General features: G+C 36.1%; 1 protein-coding gene across 1 annotated transcript in view; it reads right to left on the bottom strand.

Moving 5' to 3' along the window:
- Positions 1-1,041: 1,041 nt before the first annotated feature.
- The window catches only part of POLN (DNA polymerase nu), an 82,409-nt gene continuing 56,250 nt past the window's right edge, over positions 1,042-27,200 (bottom strand). Inside the window, exons 19-22 of the mRNA XM_005517891.3 lie at positions 25,772-25,850; positions 15,072-15,139; positions 5,075-5,136; positions 1,042-2,206 (exon numbers count right to left, since the gene is read on the bottom strand). Of these exons, the coding sequence (XP_005517948.2) occupies positions 2,138-2,206; positions 5,075-5,136; positions 15,072-15,139; positions 25,772-25,850 (278 nt within the window). The 3' untranslated portion in view covers positions 1,042-2,137. The remainder of the gene's footprint in view (positions 2,207-5,074; positions 5,137-15,071; positions 15,140-25,771; positions 25,851-27,200) is intronic.

Genomic DNA, 27,200 nt, shown 5'->3' on the forward strand with positions numbered 1-27,200 from the left:
AAAGCTTCTCAGATTTTTTACTGGAGAATCTGGAGCACTGGGGTGATATCCCAAGTTCATTGTATGTATCCTGCAAGTTGAGGGGACACAAACTTCACCAAGTCTCAAGACTTGGTCAGCAACAATCCTCCAAAATTATGCCAGTTTGCCTTTTGCCCTCATACAAAGAATGAGCCCTTGGACGTGTGTGATAAAGTGGTGTTTTATTGCTTGGCCTTCTTCCTTCTGTTAGCTGATTCTTTGGGAATTTAAAACCCCAAAGAAACTGTGACACAAGGAGAATAAAATATTAACTTTGCCTGCTTGTATGAGAACCTACACAGAGTGCACATCTGGGCAACTACAACTGACAATCTTTTGTGAAGGGCCGTGTTTGAAAATTTGTATGGTGACCTCTGCATTTCTGTAGCTTCACATTTGAGCAGATGTCAATTCACACCAGTGGATTGAGGTTCTTTTTGTTCTTAAGCATGTTTTTGTTTTTTGTTAGGCCGAAGGGTATTCCTAGTGCTGTTTGGGCTTGAAAAAATACACCATCCATCTATTTGTAAAGTATGCAGCCTAAAAAAAAATACACAAGGTGGAAATCAGCTGAGAATGTAACCAAAAAATTATTATTTCCTCCATATAGTAGGAAGATTAGCAATGTAGCCTTAGAGAAACAGGGTTTAGTTAGTAGAGGGTTCCCAAAACCAGCAGATCTTCAAGAGGAGTAAAAGAGATGAGACAGTAGAACATTTCACACTTATTCAATGTCACTGCAAACACAGAGGGCTTGAAAATAGCAAAAAGCAGAAGTAAACTTGTGCAACCTCCTCTCTGCTGGAGAGGTGGGATCAGGGCCCCTGCTCACAGGACCTGGCATGGTGTCACAGCCATGCAGGCTGGATCCCCCCGCCAAAAAGCAGACCCCAATTAATAAGCAAAATGTTCTGACATTGCTTACATGATCAATGCCAGTTTTATAAGAATCAATTTTTAGAAACTACTGACTCACGTCAGCTGACAGGTTATGTATGATTAATGAGCAACATAAGAAAACAATGTTTAATAGTTTAATGGCTTCAAGTGCAAAGTAAAATTATTTAATTATACAAATTAAAAATGCTGGAAAGTCTTTACAATCATACAGTTCTAGAATTTAAATTGTACTGTGATAATTTGATGTCTAATGCTGAAACATACTGAACAACTCTTAAAAGTTTTGTGCTTGACTTCAACTTCTGAATAATCAGTAGACTTCAAGGACAATTTCATATTCCACAAGCTCAGAGACAGAATGTGTAAAACAGTAATGTTACAAAACAAATCTCATTTGAAGAATAAATTCTACAGAAAAACAAATTATTTATAAAAAATCCAAACACTGAAGTAAAAGTCTGAATCTTAAAAAGGATAAGGCCGAATCCTAAAATTTATCTAAACAATATTTATCATTATATCAGTAGTAAAAATAATAAATTAGGGAAACTGTAATACTTTATCTAAAGTATGCTAAGGCCGTGGTACAAGCTCAGCTGGAAATTAATTGAATGGACAACAATCTCCTTATTTTTAATATATTTAGGCTTAAAGTTTTGTTTACCTGTTTTGCTCCAAAATTCTAGATAAAAATTAAGTTAATTAACTCTATTTCTAAGTCTGAGGAATGGGACATTTAATATGTGATGAACACCAAGCAGCTATATTCTACTCACATAATACAAAATAAGCTGCACACAACAGTTAAGCATCTGAGACAGTTCAAATACTGGTAGCTCATAAGTATTTTTACACAAGCACTTCACGAAATATTTAACATTAAAGTCTAAACATCCGTGTAACTCAAATATATTTGTGATGCTCCCAAAGGGTTAATACTGTCTTGTTTCATTTCGTACATGTAGTAATTTAGCTGTGAACAAAAGCAGCTCCCCGCTGGATACCTTGGCTAAAGGGAACACAATGAACTGGTAAAAACCAGTTTTATCTCACTGCTGTTGCCTAGGGCTACAGACAAAATGAAGTAAAAAAATTCACATGCAGAGTATTAGGTGCTTATGAAAGATCCAGCAGCGCTGTTGCCTAGTGATTCAGCGAGGAATCAGCACAGGCCAATGAGGTGTTTGGGTACTGAATAACATCCCCAATGACTGCTTTACATCTCCTGCAATTCTGTCATACACCCCCATGATTTCCCAGTGGTGAGAATCACTTTCAAGGGAACCTGTCAGGAAAAAAAATAAAAATTTAAACAAATAAACACATCACATACAGCAAGATTACTATTTTTGCTTTTCCTTTTGGATGTGATACTGCTCTAGATTACACACCTATCCAATGTGAAATGTTCTTCATTTCTATTAATATTCAATTATTGCTACAATTCTGATAAAAATACCTTAACAGTTTAAACTAACCTTTAGTTTTCAAATTGCAAATACATGTTACTGAATTGCAAGGAATACACTAAAGCAAAATTAATCTTGTGCTTTTAAAAGAGCTACAAATTATGATTTTGATGTTTATCTCAGCAACTTTGTCAGCAATGTTTTTTTACCCCCCATTTTTCAAATTCTGGGGTATTTTTATTGTTGCTTTGGTTTGATTTCAGTTTGTTTTGCAGTTCCTGGTGCTCTTGTACACAGTAGATTTGTTGACATGAAAGCTGCCTCATTAGCATGGACTATATTTTGAAAAAAATAAGCTACTTCAAAGATAAAGCACCCTTTACCTCAAAGAAGAAAAAGAGATCTCTAGACATTAAGACTGTATGTGTGCTCTACTTTAGTGACATTTTGTCTCCATATTAAAAAATAATATTCATATTAACAGAGCACATAATACATATTTAGCTGAAATAAGTCTGCTGAAGGAGAGCAGGAGCATTTCACAAAAATCTTTTCATCTTCAGCATCTCTAATCCTAAAAGACATTTTCTTACTGTATAGAAGGGTAAACAACATGAACAAAAAAACCAGACTTTATTTTTAAAGATCACTCTCAATTTATTCTCTGAGATCAAACTTTGTGTTTTCTATCTGGCCTCCATCATTGATCTCTTTTTGAGGCTTCAGAGGAAGGTGAAGTATCTTCATGATGGATGTAGTCTAAAGTGCTGCACAACCAGAAGTATGTCAGGACTCCTACAGTAATTTCTTAGGAAAAAAAGCCCAAACAAGGGTAATGAAATGTGTATCTCTAAATACTTCTACTGTCTTCTAAAAAGTCCTAATCCTTGAAAGCCCCAGAGAGCTCCTTGTTGTCCAAGTATGTGTTTCTTTTCACCTATTAAGGCATAGTTGGTGTTTATATGGAGAATTACTGTTCTCATGGGAATGACATATTGAATCCATCTGTTTAATGCACTGGGATGGTTTTGTCAGTGTGTGACAGTAAAACACCTTAGACAGAGGTGAATAACAAGGTATGTCCCATTTGTCCACAGGACATTGAAACCTTCTGCCACTTAAGGTTAGTCTGATAAATGTAACACTAAAATGATATTCCACCCCTGTAACTATGAACAATCTTAGTAACCATGTAAACATTTGTCTTTCTTAGAAACCTATTACAGTGCTCATATTTATTTCATGACCATGACTTCCTCAGACAAAGCATGAACATTGTTAACTCTGAAAAAGGCAACAAATAATCTCCTCAAACTATCCAGAAAGTACTATAGTGTTGCTATTCAACTTATATGCCACCAATAATACCATATTTGATTATTTTTAAGAACCTTATACAGCATGAATGCCAGGTACCTAATACAGTAATTTAAAATATTTAAATGTAATATACCTTGAAAAACACTCTGGCTTCTTCTTTTCTTTTTTTTTTTCCCCAAGGAATTTGTAACAAAAGAAGAAAGGCAAACACAGGTGTACAATGTAAGCAACCTACAGAAATGTGGTATGCAAAGCTTGGGAGTATCAGTCCAAGAAATTTATAATCCCAGTGTGGCTAAAAAGTCTCACTGGACCATATTTAGTAAACAGGAATGTAAAAGCTTACAGGGTTAAGTGAACAGTGAGAAGGGAAATCAGTATGGGAAGCAGAAGGAGTAATTCAGATCTCAGACACCCTTCATTATCCTTTCTCAATTTTTGAGGGAAGGATGGGGTCCCAAAGGACCCATAAAGGGTCTTGTAACTGCAAGACCTCCAGAGAAAGCCTCACAAAGTGGCTGGAATGCTGCAATAGATATAGAAGATCTGGAGAAAGGAATACAAGACAAATTTTCAAGTAGTTTTCTTTTTCAGCTGCTTCTATTAGTGCAAGTCTGTATGTTGCAACCATTTCTGAAATAATTAGAATAAAGCTGTTTCTGTCCCTGAATCTTGTTGAGTACTACTGCTGAGAGAGTGACCTGGCAACACCAAGTACTCCATTTGTCAGGAAAATGGAAACTCTTGGGCTTTTGCTCACTGAAGTTTAGGGATTCCCAGGAGCTTTAGTCTTTTACCAGGCAACAAAAGCTGAGCAGTCAGCTACAGTGATAGGTACCAGGTTTGTAGAGAGAAAAACATAATTATTTTATAACATAATTACAATTAGGTCCAATACATAGACAGCTGTGTAGTTATTTACTCACTTTTTACAGATGTTGGTCTGGTAGATTATGTCTTCTACCTTTAGCAATGACCAGTGATTTTGTCTGCTTTGTGTGTTAGGCTTCCACACAGAAATGTTATATAGACCCATTTTCTAAGGGAAAATTACTGAAGAAAGACCTTTTGCAATATTTTTCAGCAGTAACAAATGCCAGGCACATCTAGAAAGTCTATTAAAGGGACATATTTCTCACTCTACCACACCTAACAGAAGTTTTGTGGAAATGAATGAAATAGATTTTTGAATTACCATATGCATTGCTACGGCAATCTCACTTTCCGAAAGGGAGTATACTTCTTTCAGTTATTTTCCTTAGGAACTTTTGTAGTAATTTGAAAAAGCAATTACCACAAATATGAACATGAAATGATTGAAGTGAAAAGCAAAATAGTTGTTTCTAGATTCCTAATAATGACAATAATGATGTACAAAGCTAAGTATGCCTGAGAAAGAAATGGAAATTCAAAATTGTCCCTACCTTCAATGGTACTTCCAAGGCTGTGGTTTGCTGCAGGGACTCCATTGTTCTTTTTACCAGCGCTGTAAGGTAAATTTGAAAACCCACAGATTTATTTCCCATGTTAGAATTGTTTTATATATAAATATAAAATTGGTTTTTATATTCTGCTACATAATAGCTGCATTTCTGCATAAAAAATTACCATTTACAACTTTCTCAGATTACTTTAAAGTGATATTTTATCTCTTGTAAACAGTTTCTTTCTTAAAATTGAATTTTAGGGTAAAATTTGCAGAATTATTTAATTTATATACCCCATAAATAAAGAAGTACAGCACAACTACATTTCATATAAAAGTATATAGAGCATGTGTGAGTGCTCAGTTTTCAACTTCACTACTCATAACTGTTTGATGATATTTTATATATTTTAATTTTATTATGCAGTCATAAAACTCACTTAAAAAAAGAAGCTAGAAAAAAAGTCCACAAGAATCTCAACTTTAAAAAATATTTTTTTCTTCAAAGTACAAAGACCAGAGCTAAATTTTTTTTAAAAATCATCCCTGTGGGATAGTGGAGCTATCAGGACTCTAAACAATTAATTCATGTAACTTAACAACTCATTGTCGTGGTTTTAAACTAGTAACTAAAGATTACTTATTTCTTGCTGTGAGATATGGATTAGAACAAGAGCAAAACAGGCTTAAAACTTAAAAGGAATAAGGACAGTTTATTAACAAACTACAAGAATAAGAACACTAGAATAAACTTCCAGAAAACCCCTTTATCTCCCACCACTTGACCATTCCTTTGTACACATGATAACATAGAGACAAAAAACTTTAGAACTTTGGTGGTCAAAAACAGTCTCAATTTTTTGCTAGAGTCTTTTCCTCAGTCTTTGTAGAGAAACAGAAGTCTCCTTCTGCCAATCTATGGAGTTTTTAGAGTTCACTCCTCCCATTCCACATCACTCCGAGGTGTGCATGGGTCAATGAGTCTAGGGATGCCATTTTAAGGACGAGTTATTCTAAGGCGGAAGTCCTCTTCATCTGTCTCTGTGAGCCTTCCTGGAAAACAGCTTTTGCTTTGCCCCTCAAGGCTTCAAAATCTCCACTCTACCCATCTCCAGCAACTCACAGTATCACAATTACTCTTTTTATAAAAGTCCACATGTTGAACACTCTATTCCTCCCATACTCTAGTCATGAATTAAAGGAGTCTTTTAAACTACTATTGTCCATCTCCATAGCTTTAACAGAAAGATATTTCAGCTGTAAGCATCTCCTTATTCCCTCTTTCTTATTTAAACTTAACTCTTTTCCTCACTGTTTTTCGTAGTTCTATGATGTCTTCTACATGTTGATTGTCTTTCTCTGTCTTTCTGAGAAAAAGGAGTAATCTGTACATTTTATCCAGGTAGTAAAAGAATTAAAAGCTTTAAGAAAGCTGTTAAGAGTTCATGGTGTCAGGTTTCAGTCCAGCAGCAGAAACTGAAAACTAAACCAGGCTGGCCAGCTCTGCTTTCCTTTCCTCCCCCCTCTCGTCCTCTGCGGCGTTCTTCGGCCGGGGGGGGGGGGGGGTGGGGGGGGTGGAGGAGGCTACCACAGAGCCTTGTTACCTTCTCAAAAGCCAGAAACCAAAGAGAAAAACAGCTCTGACTGTACTTCTTAAGGGAGTGTTCACAAGTTGAATTCACTTTTTAATGGTCAGAACTGCTGCCAATTCTTAGAAATGCTTGATAATTGGTCAGGAGAAAGGACTCCCATCAGCCACCAGCAGCCTCAACTTCCTTAGCTCTCAAAACTACCTTAAAGGTAAAGCCACCCCATGACACTCATCATGCCGTAAGACTTTGTTTGCTATTACAGTGCAAATGCATCTATAATTATTCAAAATCAATCAGATTTGCCATCACTGGTCCTGCTAATTAGTGTTTTGCTTGACAAAAATTGCTGCTTCAACACATACTGTTCTAATAAAAATCAAAGAGGGATTCAATGGATCAACATATTTTAAAAAGGAAGACATTTTTGGCTAGTGAAAGTGAAGCAGAAATACCATGAGGCCCCAGAACCTCCACTGCTCTGACAGGTGGATGACTAAATAATGTATGTTGTCATGTGCCTCACAGACCTGAGAAAGAGCAGGGTTTGTGATATGAGCTGGTAACTGCTAGAGCGAAACACACATGATTACTGAGCAGCTTCCTTTGAAGTTATCCCTTGCTGCACATCACAGCTCTTTGGCAGCTGAGGTTAGAGGCAAAGGAGTGACAAAAACTCCACCAAGGTGTGGATGTTGTTGCTGTGGCTGCTGCCAAAACCTTTTCTAACGATGCCAGCAATGAAGAGCAGTCTGTAATGTTTGGTGTCATGTCACTGACACTGAGGTTGGCCTGATAATGATGAGGATAGCCAGCTTCTGCCTGAACAGTGCTCAGACCATGCTGGCTCACTCAGATTTGTGCACTAATGAGCTGTCATTAGCTTTTCCATGAAGTCCAAATTATGCAGTAACTCAAAGTATCAGCAGATCAAGTGCCAGAGCTGAGGAAACCAAGACATTTGTTGACACATCTACATACAGCTACACCTGTAAACCTGGTTCATGTCAGATTTGAGGTAGTTCATGGTCCAGTGTGGGACAGAGCAACATTTTTGGAGTGTAGAAACAAACATTGCAATCCACAGATTGTGAAAGGAGAAGCACTGACCTAAATAATTACTCATTTGTAATCCAGTCCAAGTCAACATGGCTATTAATAGAGAAGTGTTGGACTGCCTCTGTCTTGAGAAACCCACTCTGAATTTCAACAAGCTGTCAGCTCCAGGAGGCCAGCAATGCAGCAGATGCTGGGGCACCCCAGCCAGGTGGGATGCCTTCAGAAGGCTCAGTGCGTTGCCAGTCAGTCCGGGGTAAACATTTGTTCCAAGCTACAACTGCACAAAACTTTTGACAGGATAACATCTGAATTCAGTACTTCTCAATCAGAATCACTCAGCTCTATATGTTCCACCAGACACTTATGAAGGGCACACTCATGTCTGTCCAGTTTAACATTTTTTGTGTTGTTAGATAAATAAACAGCAATAGAGCATTTGGGCAAAGAGAGTAATAGGTCTTCTTGACAAAATGAGCTCCAACAGACAGTAAAATATGGAGCATGAGTCAGCAGCATCACTTCCTGGGCTGAAATATGTGAGTGATACAACAAAGGTTGCTGCCTACCTATGCACTGAGTTAGACCTGCTTTCCCCAAGTTGTCTAGATCTCTGAATCTGACTAGTTCTGTCCCATTTAGCTGTTATCCCTAAAAGGGGATTCATGATGGCAGCAATGACTGCAACAGCTTTCTCTGTTGGTTCACACACTTTTTGCTCTAAGGCATCTGGCACAATCAGAATTCTACTGCATTCTTAAATACTCCTAATTTTAAAATGTACAGATTAAAGTGGCCACATCAGTGAACAAACCCAATAGTTCCTCATTCACTTTAACAACCATTAAAAACCTTCCATGTGTTTGCTTCATTTTCTTCCTTTTTTTTTCCTGTCAGTTCAGCTCCCTGTTCTCTTTCTCATGTCACACTGACTTCTTCTCTACCCAGAGTTTAGTAAAGCCATTCATTTCAAGCAATCTGAAGTTGTTGTGCCTGCATTTCAGCCTTTTGAAACCACTCCTTTGCAAATATCAAGAAAAAGCAGCTGTACTGCCATTCCTGTTCAGTGGTCTGCTAAGACTGTAAACAGTGAATAAGGAAGCATTTAAACTACATTACAGTTTTGCACAAAAATAAATAGGTATAGTGGCTGAATACACTTAGGCTGGAAATTTAAAGTTCTAGATTTTGGAGACAATATTCTGGAATAGTCCTTAGTGGGAATAATTTTTCATATGAAGATGATACTTTATAAAAGAGACAATATGGCATGGGGGTATGTAATCACAGAAGAGGTCCCCTTTAGTCCCATGCACATAATATCCAATTCTCCCACTATTTTCTCAAATCTCCCTGAAAATTTCCCTCTTTCTCAAGGCTCAGAATAAATAATCAGACATATTCAATGATGTCTTTTTTATCTCATATGTATTTTAGGGTGTAGTCAGTAAAAAACAGAACTACAGAGTTTAAATAGATGTCTCTATCATTCTTAATTTTTTTTTGCTTCTTTTCTAAGATTTAGACTAGAGGTTTTGGGGATAATGATTATTTCTGCTCAGTCAAGAATCTAGTACATCTGGGGCACATAAATTATTAATTTTAAGATGTTCCTTTACAGCCAGCCATATACTGCAATGGCATCTGTAAAATGCTGTTCTCCCAATCTTCGCAGTTATTTCTCAAAACCCATAGTCAGCAATTAGGAGAGTTGTTGATTATACTCATCTTGAAATACTTTTAAGTGCTAAGTATGCACAAAAAATATTATGTATAAAAAAATGGTGACAGCAAAGTGAAAAGATTATACAAAAAATGAAATTTTAACATATGTTTTAACATATATTAGATTTTCTTGACACTGAGCAGAATAACTATGCTTATTGAAAGGGCTGTGAATAGGAACAAAGATAAGACACGCATGCCTGCTGTGGAACAAAAGCTTATTTGTCCCTATCGAACTGCAGACATTTTTCAAGTGCACTCACCTATGAAATTATGACTCCAGAAACATGTCAAAGCTGGCCAGACATATGATCTATGGAACAGGGATTTTTGCAAATTGAAAGCTATCTAGAGGCATCTTTAGTTTATGCACCAGTGTTTTTCAAGTTAGAAAACAGAAGCTCAGAGGACAGAAAATGTCACTAACTTGTGATGACCATTTCATTCTTTTGTTCTTCTGTTACTGCAGCCCCCTTTTGAATATATCCATATTTTTATGCAGCTGCCTCAGTACCCAGTAAGCATAAAATTGTAGCAGAATAAAGTGAAATTTCATGCAATTTGCATGTGAGCCAAAAATGTGTAGTGGCAGATGCTAAAAAAAAGTCTAAGATACTGTTCTTTAGGTAGCAAGTGATCTTAATACCAACATAAATAGGTTTAATTTATATTGACTGTTTGGTTTTTTGTGGTAATTTTGTTTGTTTGTTTTTGTTTGTTTGTTTGTTTTTTGTGTGTGAGTGGTTTTATTTGTGAGGTGGGTAGTTTTTTTGTGGTTTTTTTTGTTTGTTTGTTTTGACTGGTCATTTCGGTGTTCTTAAATTTCAGGTAAGTACTTCATCTGAAATACTTTATACCTGGCAAAATATTAGAAAAATTGCTTCAAACTCTACATTGTACATGTACCAAAAATAAGAAGAGATGCAGAAATTCTTTAATTCTATCAGTACTGAATAATTATAAATGAGTTCTAAAAAAACCTTTAAAAATTACTCTAATGCACTGTGATATTGAACACAAAGCACTGCAATACATATTTCTACAAAAAGATATTATTTCAAGTACCGAGTATCTTTCATTTAATTATCACTAATGGAAGCAATCAAGCAGACAGAAAGGCATGGAAGAATCCACAGTAATTGCCACTGGCAAAGTTCACCTTTCAAACCCACCAGCTATTTATGGAACACACATTAGAAGCCAGATTCTACAGCTGTAACTACAGGTATCCCTGTACTGTAAAAAAAAAAATAATTTTGCATTTCTTCACCACAAAGTGTATTCTGCCTTTTAGCTGTAATGCATTCAGCATCATCCAAGGGCAAAGAGGCATTTCAAACATAGCATGCAGCACCAGTGTCAGAAACAGTCCCCACAAAATGAAAAATTGGGTTCTGCCAGTCCTAAATAGTCTTCCAGAGTCTCTACACAGACTCCCAGTCTGATTTGGGGACAGACTGTCTACCTGATTACACAGACTTGAGGACTCAGAGATGCTGAGCCTTCTTGGATCCAAGAACCCAGATTTTGGCATCCCCATAATATCATCTGCCTTTCTGCTTCCTGGGCTGTTGGAGAGCTCAAGATGTGAGGAAGCCAGACAGGCAGGCTGTCCAGAAACCAGGCAGATTATTGATGGTAAAGCTGAGAGCCTTCTGCCCAAGCCAAACCAATTTCTGCCAAATGTTTTGATTTTAACTTCCCAAGCACCCTCTAATAGGAAATTAGGATTTTAAAAAGCTCTTTTGCTGTCATGTTCTTGCCCTAAACAGAGAATTGAGGGAAATAGTATGCCATATCTTTGATGAAAATTGCACCATTCAGAGTAGTATGTGCTTCATTGTATTTCAAAGTATGTCAAAGCTTGGGCAGTCAAAACCTTGTTATAAATAAATGATGTTCTGCCTTGTCCATTCAGAGTGAGCCATATGTGTACTATAGAACTGTAGGCAATGGATTCTTTTTGAAGAAGGTATTCCAAAATGCAGATAAGAGCTTGTACCTCATGCAGTACTTTGTGCAGAAGTAGATCTAAAAAAAAACACTTCTTTGCTTGCCTCTTGTTTATTAGATTCAAAAGATTCCAAATGTTCTGTGCATTATCAGATGCACTATAATTGGGATTTCTGTATATTGAAAAGTCCTGAAAATACTTATTGGAGCATATGAAGTCCTAAACAAGACTAAAGAAAGTGCCAGTATTACAATTCTGTGTGGCAATTTTCAGCCGCCATTTAAGAGAGTCTTAGAAGCAAAAGGACGTTTTAGTGTCATGAAGCAATTCAAAAGAGACTCTCCCATTAGGGAAACAGTGCTGAGAAGGCTTATATTCTGTACGATGATCTACTGAAATAATACTATTTACCTTTATGTTCTTTATTTATAAATCTTAAAAATACTTTAAGTTTCAATTCCATTCTACAAACAAGAAAAAAGAGATGTATATTTGTTGTTGCTTTCCTGGAAAAGTAGATAAGAAACATGACTGGAATCAGAATGCAAACATGCTGAATAGTAGGCCAGTACTTCTTGGATCACATTAAGTGCAGGAGAATAACACAGCAATGAAGTGTAATCCATTAAAACCCTCAAACACTGGCCTTTAGCTTCAAGTCCACGTCTTTCCCTTTACTGAGCTTTGTGACTGTACAACTGAGATTTCTCTCTGGATCATTAAACTCCAGGCTGGAAACTGCAAGTCAGCAGATTCTGTAATTTAAAGTTTCTGAATGGACAAAACTCATTAGATACGTAAAGACAAAGCTGACAGCTAAAGAATATTGGCAAATAAAAGTAAGAAGAGAAAGGATTTTTAAAAAGGGTGAAAAATCTTTAGGTAAAGAGATGAAAACCATATTTGGACTTTAAAAGTGCTTCAGTGAATTAGGAGCATGCATCCCACTGACAATTCTTTGGTTTAATGCTCAGACATCTAATCTGTTACCTCACTTAGCAGCTTCTGAAATAATTGGAAAAGATTAGGAAAAAGAGTGTTCCTATTTAGTTTCATCTGAAAGGAATCTAGGTCAACTGTTCTCAGGCTGCTCTGTGATGTGAACTGAAACCGTTCACACCATGGACTGGGACAATAGGGATATCTGCTTCAGCACTTACTTCTGACTGGAAGTGAGATGCCAGTGCAGATACACCCTTTTTCTGCCTATTCAGATCAAACAAAATCCTCATTAATGACCGGAAGAATCGCTTGCTTTGGACTCTTCTAAGACACCACAGATCAGTTCTTCTAACAATAGCAGAATCATTTGCAAAAAAACAGTCAGGGAGGTTGAAAGGAACCTTTGGAGGTTACCTGGTCGAGCCTTGCTGCTCAGAGGGGCCACCTCCAGATGGTTGCCCGGGACCTTGTCCAGATGGCTTTTTTACATCTCCAAGGATGGAGACTCCACAGCCTCTCATGGCAACTTGTGCCAGTGCTCACTCTCAGAGTAAAACAGTGCTCCTGTTTAGTGATCTTCAGAGAGAACCTTCTATGTTTCAGTTTGTGCCCATTGTCTCTGGTAACTGGGCACCACCACTTCCTCTATGCCCACTCCCTCAAGATATATTCATGAGTAGGATCCTCTGAGCCTTCTCTTCTCCAGGCTGAACAGTCCCAGGTCTCTCAACCTGCCTTCATAGAACAGATGCTCCCGTCCCTTCATCATCTTTGTCACCCTTTGTTGCACTTGCTTTACTCTTGTACTGGGGAGCCCAGAACCAGATGCATTACTCCAAGTAAGGCTCACCCAGTGATTAATAAAGAGGAAGGAAATCAGTGTCTCAGACTGGTCTTTTGTGTTAAGAACAAGACAAGTTATCACTCTTCTGTTCTTTGGAGAGTATATCTGAAAGTTCCTGTCATGCAGAATTTTCTTTTTCTTTGACTCTTAAGACAAAGTAGAGACAAATTGAAAACTCAATCTTCAATCAGCAGAATGAAACAAACTTCCATCTTGAACACTCAAGTTTGGCAGCCTATGCTAAGTGCAATGACAATTTCCAAGGTATCTCAGACCTCTAGGCTGCCCAGGTCCATTTTCTAAAGGTCATCTTAGCAACTTCAATTATAGGGTGATAACTTTGAAGCATAACAAAGAATTTACAGGTATATTTGTTCTGCACCCTGCAGCTAGACCTGGAGATCAGCAAACTAATTACTGCGCACTGCATACTCTAAACTTGAGTATTTGAACTGCATTTTTTTTGCATTTTCAGAAAAAAGCCTCCAGTCATCATGTTTCCATAGAGGGATAATGTATTACTATTATTGATTAGATAGCTAGAGGTTTTTTCTGTTATACTTGAAAAGTATTGATTTTTCCAAATTTGCCACAAATTCAGAGTAGTAATGAAGATCTGAATTTTACCTAGTGAGGGCAGAATCTATGTTTTTCTATATGTATAATCAATCATGAATCATTTTTATCTTTTGGGTATAATATTAGCTCTATACTTTATGCAAATTGATGCAAAGTAAGATAATAAAAATCCTTCTATGCTGTCCTACAGATGTCTTTCAATACACTACGCTTCCTAACTCTGAAACTATGTCACTTTTAGACATTGCCTTTTCTGAACAGATATTGCAATCTCCAATAAACTGTATCATGGTTTTTAAAATTTAAATCAGATTCTAACTCCTGTATTTAGAGGTCAAATGTTAATATATTAACTTAATTCATTACAATGCCCTGAATATACTGAGCGGAAATATTTCCCAGGTAGTTTGTTTAGATTAGATAGAATTTTAATGCTCTCATTTTGAACTAATACTCACAAGAGAGATCAGTGATGAAATGAGATTAATATAGCAAATTGCACTGTTCAAATGAACGCAGCATAGGAAGGTGAAATTAATTTTTTATTAAATGCTTGTGTTATAACGGAAGATATTTCTTGTATTGGTTCATTTAAAATATTTGTGACATTACCCTAATTGGTTTAGATAAACATATTGCTGAGCTTCAAACTAGACAAAATTTTGTGAATAAACACTTGGTGCCTACAGGAATAAATCCACTACTTACTGGAGAAGAGACCCAACAGTCTGCTATGTGCCCTCGCTTGCTAAATTTGTAGCAGATACTGAGACAAACTCTGGCTTAGGGAATAATGTCTGGAAGTAAGCCAGATAGGAGGATAGAAACATAGGCATGCACTTTTACTAACCTTAACCTTGAGAATGCCATCATAAAGGTTTCTTAATATAAAAAAGCAGTACACTAACTTAGAAATTACAGTACGGTATAATCTTACATTAGGAATTGAATAGTTCTTTATGTAACAGCCTCTAATCTAAAGTACTTCAAACTGGTTTAGTTCCTTCTAAAACCTCAGAGGAAATATTTACTTTTACAGGATTCACACAGTGAATGATGAAATCTTGACAAAAAAAAACAAATACAAATAATCATGATAATAAATTCCAAATGAGTATATCACGTTTTATCTACATGAGAGCCAGTGGTGAAAACATTCAGAAAAATCTGCTTAGTGTACATTTTCTTAACTGTGAGAATCAATGTGTTTCTTCTCGCTATATCAGTTCTTTATTCTCTGAGAAATCACAGGATATAGAGAGTAAAAATGGTTGGGGAGGAAAAGAGGCAGAGAGATTGTATTTACCTGAGAATTCCTGGATTTGAGAATCTTCTACTTCAAACAACAATTCATCATGGATCTGGGCAATTAACCTGAAAAATTTCAAATACATCAGATAATATAAGCAAAAATTTTAACAGTGCTTTCCATTCATGGATAAGTTAAAGTGAAAGTAAACATCCAAAGGAAATTGAAAAATCATTAATGGACTTAAGAATTGTCTCTCCCTATATTCTGGAAATATAAAGGCCATGGTTGTAAACCCATATTGTGCTTACCAGCCTATAAATGTCATTCAGAGATTTGATGACGTGACAAAATATTACTTAAAACCAACATAATTTGTAGGAAAACGCAAGAAATTATGGTGACAGACTATGTTTTTGTTAATATAGCTTGTTTTTCTGAATTGGATATAAAAAAGAAATTCTTCCTCATGAGAGTGGTGAGGCACTAGAACTGGTTGCCCAGAGAAGTTGAGGATACCCCATCCTTGGCAGTGTTCAAAGCCAGGTTGGATGGAGCTTGGAGCAACCTGGTGTAGTGGGAGGTGTCCCTGCCCATGGCAGGGGGTTGAACAAGGTGGTCTTTACAGTCCCTTCCAACCCAAACCATTCTGTGATTCCATGATTTAAATTAAATGTCACTTGTAGACTTTTCTTAATACCTTTTTTTGATAATAGCAGTTATTCAAGTAAATAATTCTTTACAAATGGCTGAAACACCAATATTGTTATGACTTATAGCTTTTCACAGCTTCTTAAGATAGTTTCACGCTGCCTTAAATTACAATGTGACATTGACTAACAGTGGTGAGCTCTAATAATAGATCTTAAATTATTAGTCACTTACAACACAGTCAGAAGCAGAGTGAAACTGATTAACATATTTCTAATAGGAAATTAGGACACAGGACACAAAAAAGAAATAGATTGAAAGACCAGGATCATCTATAGCAAGAGAATACAGTTACATGAAAAGTTGTAATTTCCAATTCAAGTAAATTAATTAAAGTGAGAGTGTCCTCATAACCATTGAAATGACATGCAAAAGGTATAAATTAGAACAGTGAATATTAAAGATGAATAAACAGTCAGTCAATGGAGTAAGTGAAAATAATTCCATTTATTAAACTAATGCAATTAAAACATGATAGGCTGATTATTGTTTGCTCCAGAGTAGTGTCTCATGCCTTCAGTCAGGATTAGAGCATCATACATTTGGAATATTTGGTAAGGAAATGCCTTCTCTTAGAAGAACTTACAGTAGACATAAAAACATCATAAATTTATCAGGATTTAGGAATGAAAGAATAGGATTTTCAAAACCTCTCAGCATTGTAACAACAGATCACCTCACCTCCACGCTAAAACAGGAGGAGTAGGGTTGGACCAGAATTAAGTGCTACTTTATGTATGTCTGAAAACCTGTGGAAGCAATGTAAATTAACTGAAATTTTCTCTCTGGGAAGCAAAATAGACTTGATACAACTCTACATGTTCCAGTTTACCTACTGAATGCAGGTCCTTTAGCTTTGCTCTCCATCATGGCTAAAGGATCCTGTTTCTCATTCACGTCTTCCTGAACAGCACAGCCCATCAGCTCAGTTGCATTGCCAAGTTAACTCAGGACCTGCACAGAGCTGCAGAGTTACATCTGCCCCATCTTACACATCTAGTGGTTAATTTGAAGTTCAGGACCATGTTCTGTCTGCTAAATACAGAACTAGAAGTTGGCATTGCTGGTTCTCTGTCCAGCTCTGCTAAGCTCCTAACCAATGCCTTCAGTTAGAAAATGGGAATAATATTTCTGAGATCTAAGAAATCAGTATTTTAATACACTTCTATTTTCAAATGAAAGATATTACAGAAGATTTAATTAACACTAAACATGATTTCCTAGACTGATGCCAAGAAGTGAAATAGTACACACTGTTTCCTCCTTAAAGTTCATCAAACAAGATAGATATTTTTTGATGATGTTTTATCTTTTTTTCTTACGCGTTTCACAGCAATTAATCAGTTCTGGTCTTACAGTACAAGGCCACCTATATTTTTTCAGGCTTGCTTAAGTAATAACACTTGCATGGAATATGCTGTTCCACAGAAGGAAACATTCAATTTGACATCAATAAAGATGAAAGAAAAAAATCAAAGCAATTTGTACATTCAAAATTTACAGCTTTCACCATTCCCCTGCATGCACCCACACAGCCATTGCATACTCTGAGTGAAAGAAATTTGAAAAAGCCTCTATACTTTTGCTTAATAGTGTAATTGAATCCTCTTCACTTTGAAGGAATATTGCAGTAGCAAGCTCCTCTCATTATCTTGTGCTAAAAGGTTTGGCCAACTGGATTAGAAACTGCAAACCAGGCAGAGACTAGTATGTTTTTAATTCTACAGATTATAAGAATGCCTTTGACTTAGAAACTAGTATTTTATGAACTATGTTTTTGCCTGATGGAAAACTAGGCATTGCTTTTGATGAGTACACATATGATTTCCTTCACTGAGAAACATGACTTGCATCTAAACATGCCAGTGGTGTGGAACTAGAAATGGTGCTACAGCCTGACCCTTCAAATGCAGAAATATTTCTGTGGCTCCCAGTGGCTTTTGGATTCCCACATGGCTTTTGACACCACTTTAGGGTGCACAGCATACAATGGCCATACAATATCTTAAACTATTGTGCTCCACTATAGAATTTTTAAAAGAAAATATTTTTCATTTTCTTAATACTACATTGATGATTCTTCCAGTTTCCTATAAAGCAACACAAAAACTAAATTCTCAGGCCTCCAATGGATCTTCTCTGCTATTACTACTATATTATAATCATATTAATTAATTATATATGCCAAAACTAATTAAACTGTTCTCGAAATATTTTTTTTCATAGTATTCTATTTATGAAGCCTTATTGCTAGAGCATACTTTTGTTTAGTACCAGGCCAGTTGTCTAATAAAAGAATTAATGAGGATTTTTGTTTGTTACTGCAAATCAATCATTCCAGGTCTGGACTCCTCTGTTTTAAAGTACAGAATTGCAAGGTTTTCCATGACTACTTCAAACACCTAGAAATAATTACACTATTGAACTGACCTCAACAAAACAGCTGTTACCTTATTAATGAGCAACTGTATTTTTCTTATTAAAGGAAACCACCTTCTGTCGAAACTCAAAAAAAGAGCACTGTGGCATGACATGCTGCAGGCTCCAGTGTAGGTATATTCACTAGAAGAAGCCAGTGTAGGAGAGGGGAAAAAAAAGACAAGACTGTCATAGTAGTCTTCATCAGAAGGAGGTTTTAACAGTGACATGCAGTGCTTCAGGAAGCTAGAATGTGCCAAGAGACGCTTAAACTAATTAAATTCATACTTCTACAGACAAGGGACTAAGGCTGATTCTGACCTAGATGTTCTGAACTCACACTTGGAAAACCCCAGCTGTCTATTGACTTTGTGGGGGTGCCACCTCCCAAAAGAGCTACCTGAAGTTAGACAGAGATTAACCCTCTGTACATTTTTGGGATATATTTTTTGAATCACCAGGGAAATTTTTACTGCTGTTAAAAACACATCCAAAGCATAACATGGTTTAGCTTTCCAGAGTGATGTGTAGGAACATAATATAAAACACCAACAGTTTAGTGGTGGACTTGGCAGTGCCAGGTTAACAGCTGGACTCAATGACCTTAGAGGTATTTTCCAACCTAACTGCTTCTATGATTCTCTATTACATTGAGCTGTCTGTTTTAAGGATTTGAATAGAAAATAAATTAAAAATGAGGTTTAAAACCAGGGAACTGGAAAAGCTTTAAGAAAGAGGGTTTGATCAACATGCATAACATGGCAGGACTCAATGATCTTAAAGGTCTTTTCCAGCCTTACTGATACTATAATTCTGTAAGGAATCAAGGGCACCTTATTCTGACCAAGAGCCAGGCTGAGAGCCCATACTAAAGTCTGAGATGGTTCCTGTTGGACACTCCTACATATTCAGGAAAAAATGGTGCAGGACAAGGTCACAGGTCTGATTCTGAACTAGAGCACTCCAGTATAAAATTTCCTCAACAAATGAACATATTTTATTTCTAACTTGAAGATATACTGAGAATTAAATAATATCTGAAGAGATTTCCTAAAGCAAAAGGATTGTCTTTGGAGAAGGAGTAAAGAAGATGAATTATTTGAAATACATCATAACTTAATGGTTTGAGTAAAAATTCTAGTGGGAAAACCCTATAATACATCTTGAGAATTTAAAACAATGTTAGTAGCTAAGTATCTATATAGAAGAAAAAAAATATAAACATTAAAGAGTTACTACAAGTACATCACTTAAAATAGGGCATTAATTATCACTTGGTAGCATAAGAAACTTTGAAGTACTTTTTAAAAATATTATCTAAAATATTTACTACAATATCTTAAAAATATTTCTCATTTTCTATTCCCACAAGGTTTTCATCTTATTTAAAAAAGCACTATGTCTCTGACCACTGAAATGAAGGTGTCAGATTTTATATCCCAAATATTAATATCCTTGTATCTCATTCTATGTTATTCCCCTTTTTTAATATAATCAAATCAATCAATAAAATAATAATCCAACGAGTAACACCACATTTTTTTGTTTTGAATTTGAAACCAACAAACATCTAATGGAAGACTTTGCAGATATGGGAGTACACAGTTAAAAACTTTGTACGTAAAGTTTAAAAATAAACCCAAAAAGCATAAAAACTGTAAAGTAGTTAGGAAAAAAAAAGAAAAAAAGATAAAAACAGTAAGTATTTTAAAATCAGACAAATGGAAGAATATGAAAAAAACCAAAACCCAAGCCTTCAAAACCAAAAAAAAAAAAAAAGAAATATGTTTCATGTTTTTTAAATTTTAAAAAAAAAATCACTTGAAAAATTGACACATTCACTCTTAATACATTAATATTTAATAAAATATTGATTGAAAAGGCACGTGATGAAACACTTGCCAGAAAAAGCCAGAATGGCTATTCATCTAATGAACACTTGCATAGATTTCAAGGATATTTAGAAACGATGACATACAATGATTTTATGGGAAGACTTTTAAATCTTACGTTTCAGACCTTAGACTCATCCCCACAAGCAGAGGAAGATGAAAATCCGCAGACAGGCGACTCTACTACAAATCTTACACCTCCCTCCTGAAGCATCTGCTACTGGCCACATTCAGTGATAATGGACCAGATGGAACCTGGATCCAATTCCTCTTAGAAATATCCATGTTCCCTCTACTGAAACACTTTTAATTTATTTTCTGATACTACTAACACTACCTGCTGTTTAACTGTGCCACAGTTCCCCCACAAAAGCCCATAGATTCCAGTGGACAGAATGCCTATTGTCATGTAAGTAAGGAACAAGAATATTAGAATATTGTAATATTTTGTAGAATTTTCCCTTTTTAAAAGTTTTTTTGAAGCTGCACCTATGTGGATTTCTAATCTTGTAATATAAAAGTTATAGCTCATATATGCTCATATAGTTTGAATATATGTTACTTGCATTAACTTCAAGCTACCTCTTTCAGTGTTTTCATGAAAAAAACAAATTATTTTAATATTTTAACCATAAAATTCCAGCTAGCCTGTGAAATGGGGTTTCTCAGCTGCTACATCATGAACAGATGGCTAATTAAAGATAATAGAATTTTTGCATGTATCCAAAATGTTTGAAAACATACCAATCTAAAAGGTGACCAACAAAAGGGTTATAAATGAAATATATTTATTTGTGTCTTCTATAAAGGAATAGTGAAAAACCTGCTCCATTATGCATGTCCTTTTTGGCTCTGATATTTCAGCATATTAAATATACTTGGCTCTTTCTATAAAGAATAAATTACTCTGACTTGCTCTGGCTCACTGAGCATGAAGTGTTCAGGTAACAGCTCACCATCTTGTGGATACATGCAAAATACTGCTTTGATTGCTTGAGGAAAGTGATGATTTTTCTAAGTTACAGCTTGCATAGAAATGTTATTTCTCTACTTTAGGAGGCAAAGAGCTACATACTGGACAACAGCTATGGAGAGTGCAATATGATCTCAGAAGTTTCCTTCTTGCTACAGAAACAAAAGCATTTGTCTGTGAAAGAATAATCTTATTCTCCTCTCAAGCAGTATCCAAAATTTTTCCTTTCCTTGTGGTTCAGTTTCTCCAGTATTAGGCTAAGGATGAAAGTTAACCATCTTGCTAAAGTTAATACATTAAGGAAGTCTGGGCATATATTGAGTGGAAATTGTGGGCAGTATACCAGAGCAAAAATAATTTATTTGAAAATCCTGGTTAATTGCTTGAGAAGAAACATGAGTAAAAACAGCTTCTTAACTCCTGAAGAAACAGATAAAGGGATGTAAGATTTATGACCAGAATTAAAGAAGATCAACACACATAGCAGCAGCACTAAGAATTTTACTTAATGTATTTGTTTGAAACTATGATGTAATCAGCAAGATGGGTTTATGAATATGCCCTCTTGTATGAATCTGAGAGGTTACAAGCAGTTTATAAAGAAATAATTATTGAATCCTACAGACCTTATAAAAATGCCTCTAGATTCTTGAATTGTACTAAAACTGAAGCCACTTTCAAGAAATAAATTATTTGTGATTTATCATGACTTGTATCTGAAAAAAATCCAGGTCACAAAAAACAATACTTGTTGCTGGGACAATAAGAGCTGTTCCTTACTAATTTAGCTCGCTGTAGAAGTGTGTTGCATTTACAGCTCACCAGTACAGAAAATCAGTAGGTTTATTAAGGCATTTCTTCCTTGAGGAAGACATAGAAAAACTCCAACATCCACTCCTACTGAAAAACAGCAGGGACCAACCAAGGAAATAAACCTTTTGCTTTTATTTGCTAGTGGTTTCTCCTTTTCAGATTACTCATTTATATTTGACCTGTGGTTGAACTTGTCTCTTTAACTAGGCTCCAGACATGATGAAAAGTAAAGCTGTGTATTTGTGGCACAAGTCCAGTGGTGAAAGAACAATAATTTCATGCAAAAGCAGAATTGGTGGATTCACACCAAATTAATCAATAGTTCTGCAGACTTGTTAAAATTCATGTACATGTTGTTAAGATACTGAGAAGTCCATGTAATACCAAGTAGACTTTGGGTAACATCAGTGCTTCTTCAGCTTACAAAATGATAATATGTACAAACAATACTATAGGCAGCAATTCTTCCACAAGTCACCAGCATCCTTTTTTCTCATGAAGTTTCCATGTGACTGTCACTGCAGTGATGTTTTAAACACCAAAAAGAACTACAACTGTCCACCTGAGTTCACCAAGTTCACCTTTGCATTCTCATCAATTCCATAAATCTTTCTTTCAGCTGCTACTGTATGTCTTGATCTCATTTCAGAAGTTTCTCTGCTATCATCTGCCTGCAGGAAACATCATGTGGAGGTTCTGTGGATTGCATCAGACAGGTAAAAGCTGGCACTTCAATAATTTATGTTAGCAGCACATTTTCAGCGAGCAACTTGGCCAGCAGCAGCAGCAGCACATCTTAAGAAAGATCTAGGTAATATGGAAGAAGTCTGAAAAATTTGATTACTTGCACCATGCAAAAAATGAAGAGATATTAACACTGATGCCAGTAGTCCACCTATACTAATATTAGATCTGTAGCATATGCATTACATTTAATCCTACTTTTCCTGATTTCTGTAAAATTGTTTCCAAGTAATTGATTGACTTTTTATTGTCAACTGCATAAGCTGCTAGGCTGATACTTGAATTAAAAAACAAAGAGAAAAATGACACTGCTAGTTGACAAAATAGATCAGTCGCAGAGGAATACTGTTTCATGAAGAACTTCTCTCTGATGAAGCATCATGAAAATGTAACTTGATCACCTTTCCTGACTTCCACATACAGTATCATATGTGCAAACAATACCCGGAAATCTACTGACTGCTAGCCATACAAAAATGAAGCTTCACACTATTGGGTCAGAGCTTGCTCACTGCTGGACAGCCTTCAGCACGGGAACAATGAATGCAGTGTAGTGAGTGAAGACTGCAAACATACCTGCAAACTCACACTAAAAGCTATAAGACCTTATTTAGAATTATTTTTTCTTTATTTCTAAGGTAAGGAAGACAAAATGTTGAACATTAGCCAACACCTAGCAATGCTTAATTGGATACTGTCTCCCAATGTAAATGTTCATAATCACTTCTAAAGCATGTGAAAATGGTATTTCAATTTGATATTCTCTTCAAAGTGAAAATCCTGTTTCTAAAATTAGAAATTCTAACAGGGAAATAAAGATACTTACAAGGGGATGAAGATAGCAGAAAAGATAGTAGTGTGCTTTCTTTGGAATGAATATGATCTGATGGGGTGATAATATGAGATTGATTATATTTCTCATTTTGGAAGAGCTACTGTACATTCCCATTGTTACAACAGCACCAATTATGTCCACGCCTCCTTTCAACAATATTTTTCAAAAGGCTTTATAAAGGATGTTAGGATCATTATCCTGACCTGACTGATAAGAAAATCAAGAAACAGACCACTGAAAAAATAACTAACTGAATGTCACCTGACAGATAAGCAGAAACACATTTCAAGTTTCAGTCCCATATTCTTTTGGCAAGATCCTTCTGATGTTTTCAAATGTCCAAGCAGGGAAGTGTTCACGGAATTTACAAAGGTATTGATTGTGCTTTTCTGACAAGCCTGTAAGTACCTACCAAATATTACAGCAAGGAGCTATTATTGACTACTAAAACACTTCTCTAGCAAAGCCATCCAGTTGTTAATGGCTGGCAGAAGTTCAAAACTCCTGTTTAAAACAGTCTATCCTTTTTAAATGTCCTTGCAGTGTTGGTCTTTCCGAGCTGTGACATTTATGATAGGAACAACCAGGATAGGCAGTGGTATTTTTGTTATCCATGTTATGACCAGTGTAGCCATTTCCCTATGCTTTCACAACACCATGAATTTTAACATGTACAGCTCCAATACTTCCCCATGTCTGTTACCTCCTTAGCATTTGGTGACATTACTTCTTTAAAATAAATAGTTTTGGGAAAGAAAATCCCAAGTAAAATCTTCTGTTGAAAGAAGAATCATTCTTAAGCTTAATCAGACATGGTAATTACTAGCAAAAAACATTGGCTTTTCCAGAATTACAACAAAAAGCCAGCTGCTGAACCTAAAGATCTATGTGCCAGGCAGGAACTACAGAATGTGCAATGTTCTTTGCCCTCGCACCACCTCCACTTGCTTCCTCCACTAAAGGCTGTTGGTTGTTCCTCTATCACTCATCTAACTCAGTTATGCCTGCTACTGCTGCAGAAATTTTCATCCATGCCACAGCTGACAGATTCTGGGCTCTTCATTCAACTCAGGTAGCAAAATGAATAACAATTAGTGCAGACAATCTGCCTAAAAGTGTACAATGCAGTATGTGATAGTGCATCATCCAACATTTAATACAAAAATGTATCATTGTCTGAGTACAGGCAGGATCTCCATCAAAGAACAATTTCCCTTTTCAGATTTGTACTAGCGGGCCACTTGCTTTTTTTTTTTTTTTTTTAATAGCTCAATGGTATTTTGCTTAAAAAGTTGCAAGAACGTTTTAAGAATCATTCAGAAGTTATTTAATTTTTAGCATAGGAATGAGTCCAACTACTTTGAATTCAACAAACTGAACTTTTATTTGTAATTAGAAATTGTATTTTCAAGCATTGATCAAATAAGACAACACTGCTGTGTATAAATGAAACACGCTAACACACACAAATCACTTATAGGGTTAGATAATACCCATAATTGCCAAGCATATTTGGAAGGACAAGCCCTATTTCTTTGTACTGAGCTAAACACCCACAGAAGTCCTCAATGCATGACTGCTACAGCTAAGTTCTAGATAACAGAAACATTGCTGTTCTGCACTATTTGCACTGCTCTGCTTTTGTCTGAACTTCTACTGCACCAATCCATGTTCTACTGGATTGTTTGCTACAAAACCTTTGCATTACCAAAGATGAGAAATCAGTTCTATGGGGTCTTTTCTACATGTTTGACTTCAAAGTCTCTTTTTATTGCAGTAAATAATAATGCTCACTGGCTCTCTAGACCAACTTCTCCACAGGAAAAGTAGACTTCATTATTTCTGCTACTGGCATAAAACACTTTGAGGACATTATGTGATCTCCCACCCAACTCTGAGCAGTCACAACAGAAGAGAATTATCATGACTGAGCTTTTCTTTAAAGAAAAGCCATTTATACAAGAATAAAAAAATGTTCATTTATTTTGCTTGAGCACTGGTTTCCTGATTCCTGTTTTTTTCCCCAGCCCATTGAATGTTCAACTCCCACTGTACAATATACTCAAATACAGGAAGGATATGATCAGTAGGCTTGATTCCAAAGGTGCAGAACTACCACTGAATTAGATCTGACTGAGTTTAAATGACCATGGGGCACTTCAATGCTATGGATGCATTTACAGATCCAACCATTCAAGCACAGAGATATAACTTTAAATGTTACTCATGTAACCATTCCACATGTCCTTGCTTGTTGAAAGATTCAGAGGTACACATGGTAGTTCTAGAGCTGCTTAAAACACCAGAAACATATTAATTTCAACTAATTTTGTTTTAAAACCAAACAGTTTTGCAGTCATTCATTACTAACCTGGCTGTTAAAGTTGGAGAAATGACAACAGAGGCAAAAATCTTCACCATAGCCATTTTACAAAGATCAGCTGCAGAGCCTACGAAAGAAAGCAATCTGTTTTTAATTTAAAGCGTGCGAAAGGAAAATGTTCTTCTTGGAACTATGGCATAGGAACAATAAACATCAGAAGATTCTGAATTATAATAATTTTCAAAACTAGCAGATCCAATTAATGTAATATGTGGAACAGATTATAAGATTAATAAATAACAGAGGAAGTAATTACATGTCAATTAAAACTAGAAAATAACAATATGAAATTATGTGTTAATTAAGGTGAATTTGTCATTCAGGACTATATGTTGAAAAATTGCTTTCTATAAAAAAAGGTATGAAATAATCTATCTATAAGCTTTAATTAAAATTTCCCTATTAATCAATTAAAATTTAATGTCATAAAAGGTCAGAACATTGTTTTAGTGCTGCATTTCAATTTGGAGCCTTAATTTTGCACTTTTTAATATTTCCATGTGTAATGTATATTCATCACATTACAGTGTTAAGAGCAGTGGTGCATAAAACAGTGTCATGTCACAGAACAGATGACACATCTCTGGTCGTCAAGACAGAATAATTCTCCAGGCCTGCAGCTTGGTGAAGGGCTTTGCTCTGATCCAAGCATTTTACACAAAAGATTTATCTGATAAAACATAGAAACAATCTTTTGAGTAAAGAGTGGAAGCCATAATCCTCCTTGTCTCATTAAACATCCTAAATGTCCTAGATCATGGTCCTTTTTACAACCCTGTAAATCAATAAATTCTGATTTTTTTTCCTCCAAATGATTCAGCTTTCAGAATAGGGGCAGAGAACAGCCAGGTAGCCAAATCACAAGGGTACACTGCTGAGAAATAATCAGAGAATCGCAGAATAGCTCCAAATGGGAAGGGACCCATAGAGATCATCAAGTCCAACTCCCCAACTCCCTGCTGCTTGCAGGACTCTAAATCTGAACCATATTACCAAGAGCATTGTCCAAATATTCCTTGAACTCTGTCAGGCTTGAGGCTGTGACCACATTCTGGGGAGCATGTTCCAGTGCACAACCACCTTCTGGGTGAAGAGCCTTTTCCTAATATCCAACCTAAACCTCCCCTGACACAAGCTTCATGCCTCTCCTTCAGGTCCTACAGCTGTCACTAGAGAAAGGAGCTCAGCACCTTCCCCTCCACTGGCCTCCTTGAGGCACCCATAGACTGTGATGAGGTCACCCCACAGCCTTCTCTTCTCCAGGCAGAACAACACAAGAAACCTCAGCTGCTCCTTGTAAGTCTCTCACTTACAAGGTCCTCAAGACCTCTCACTATCTTGCTGACTCTCCTCTGGACACAGTCTGACAGTTTGATGTCCTTCTTATATTGAGGCACCCAAAACTGCACACAGGACT

This window comes from Pseudopodoces humilis, chromosome 6 (assembly GCF_049639895.1).
Source record: "Pseudopodoces humilis isolate 2021_Gansu_Grassland_sample_001 chromosome 6, ASM4963989v1, whole genome shotgun sequence".
Classification (NCBI taxonomy): domain Eukaryota; kingdom Metazoa; phylum Chordata; class Aves; order Passeriformes; family Paridae; genus Pseudopodoces; species Pseudopodoces humilis.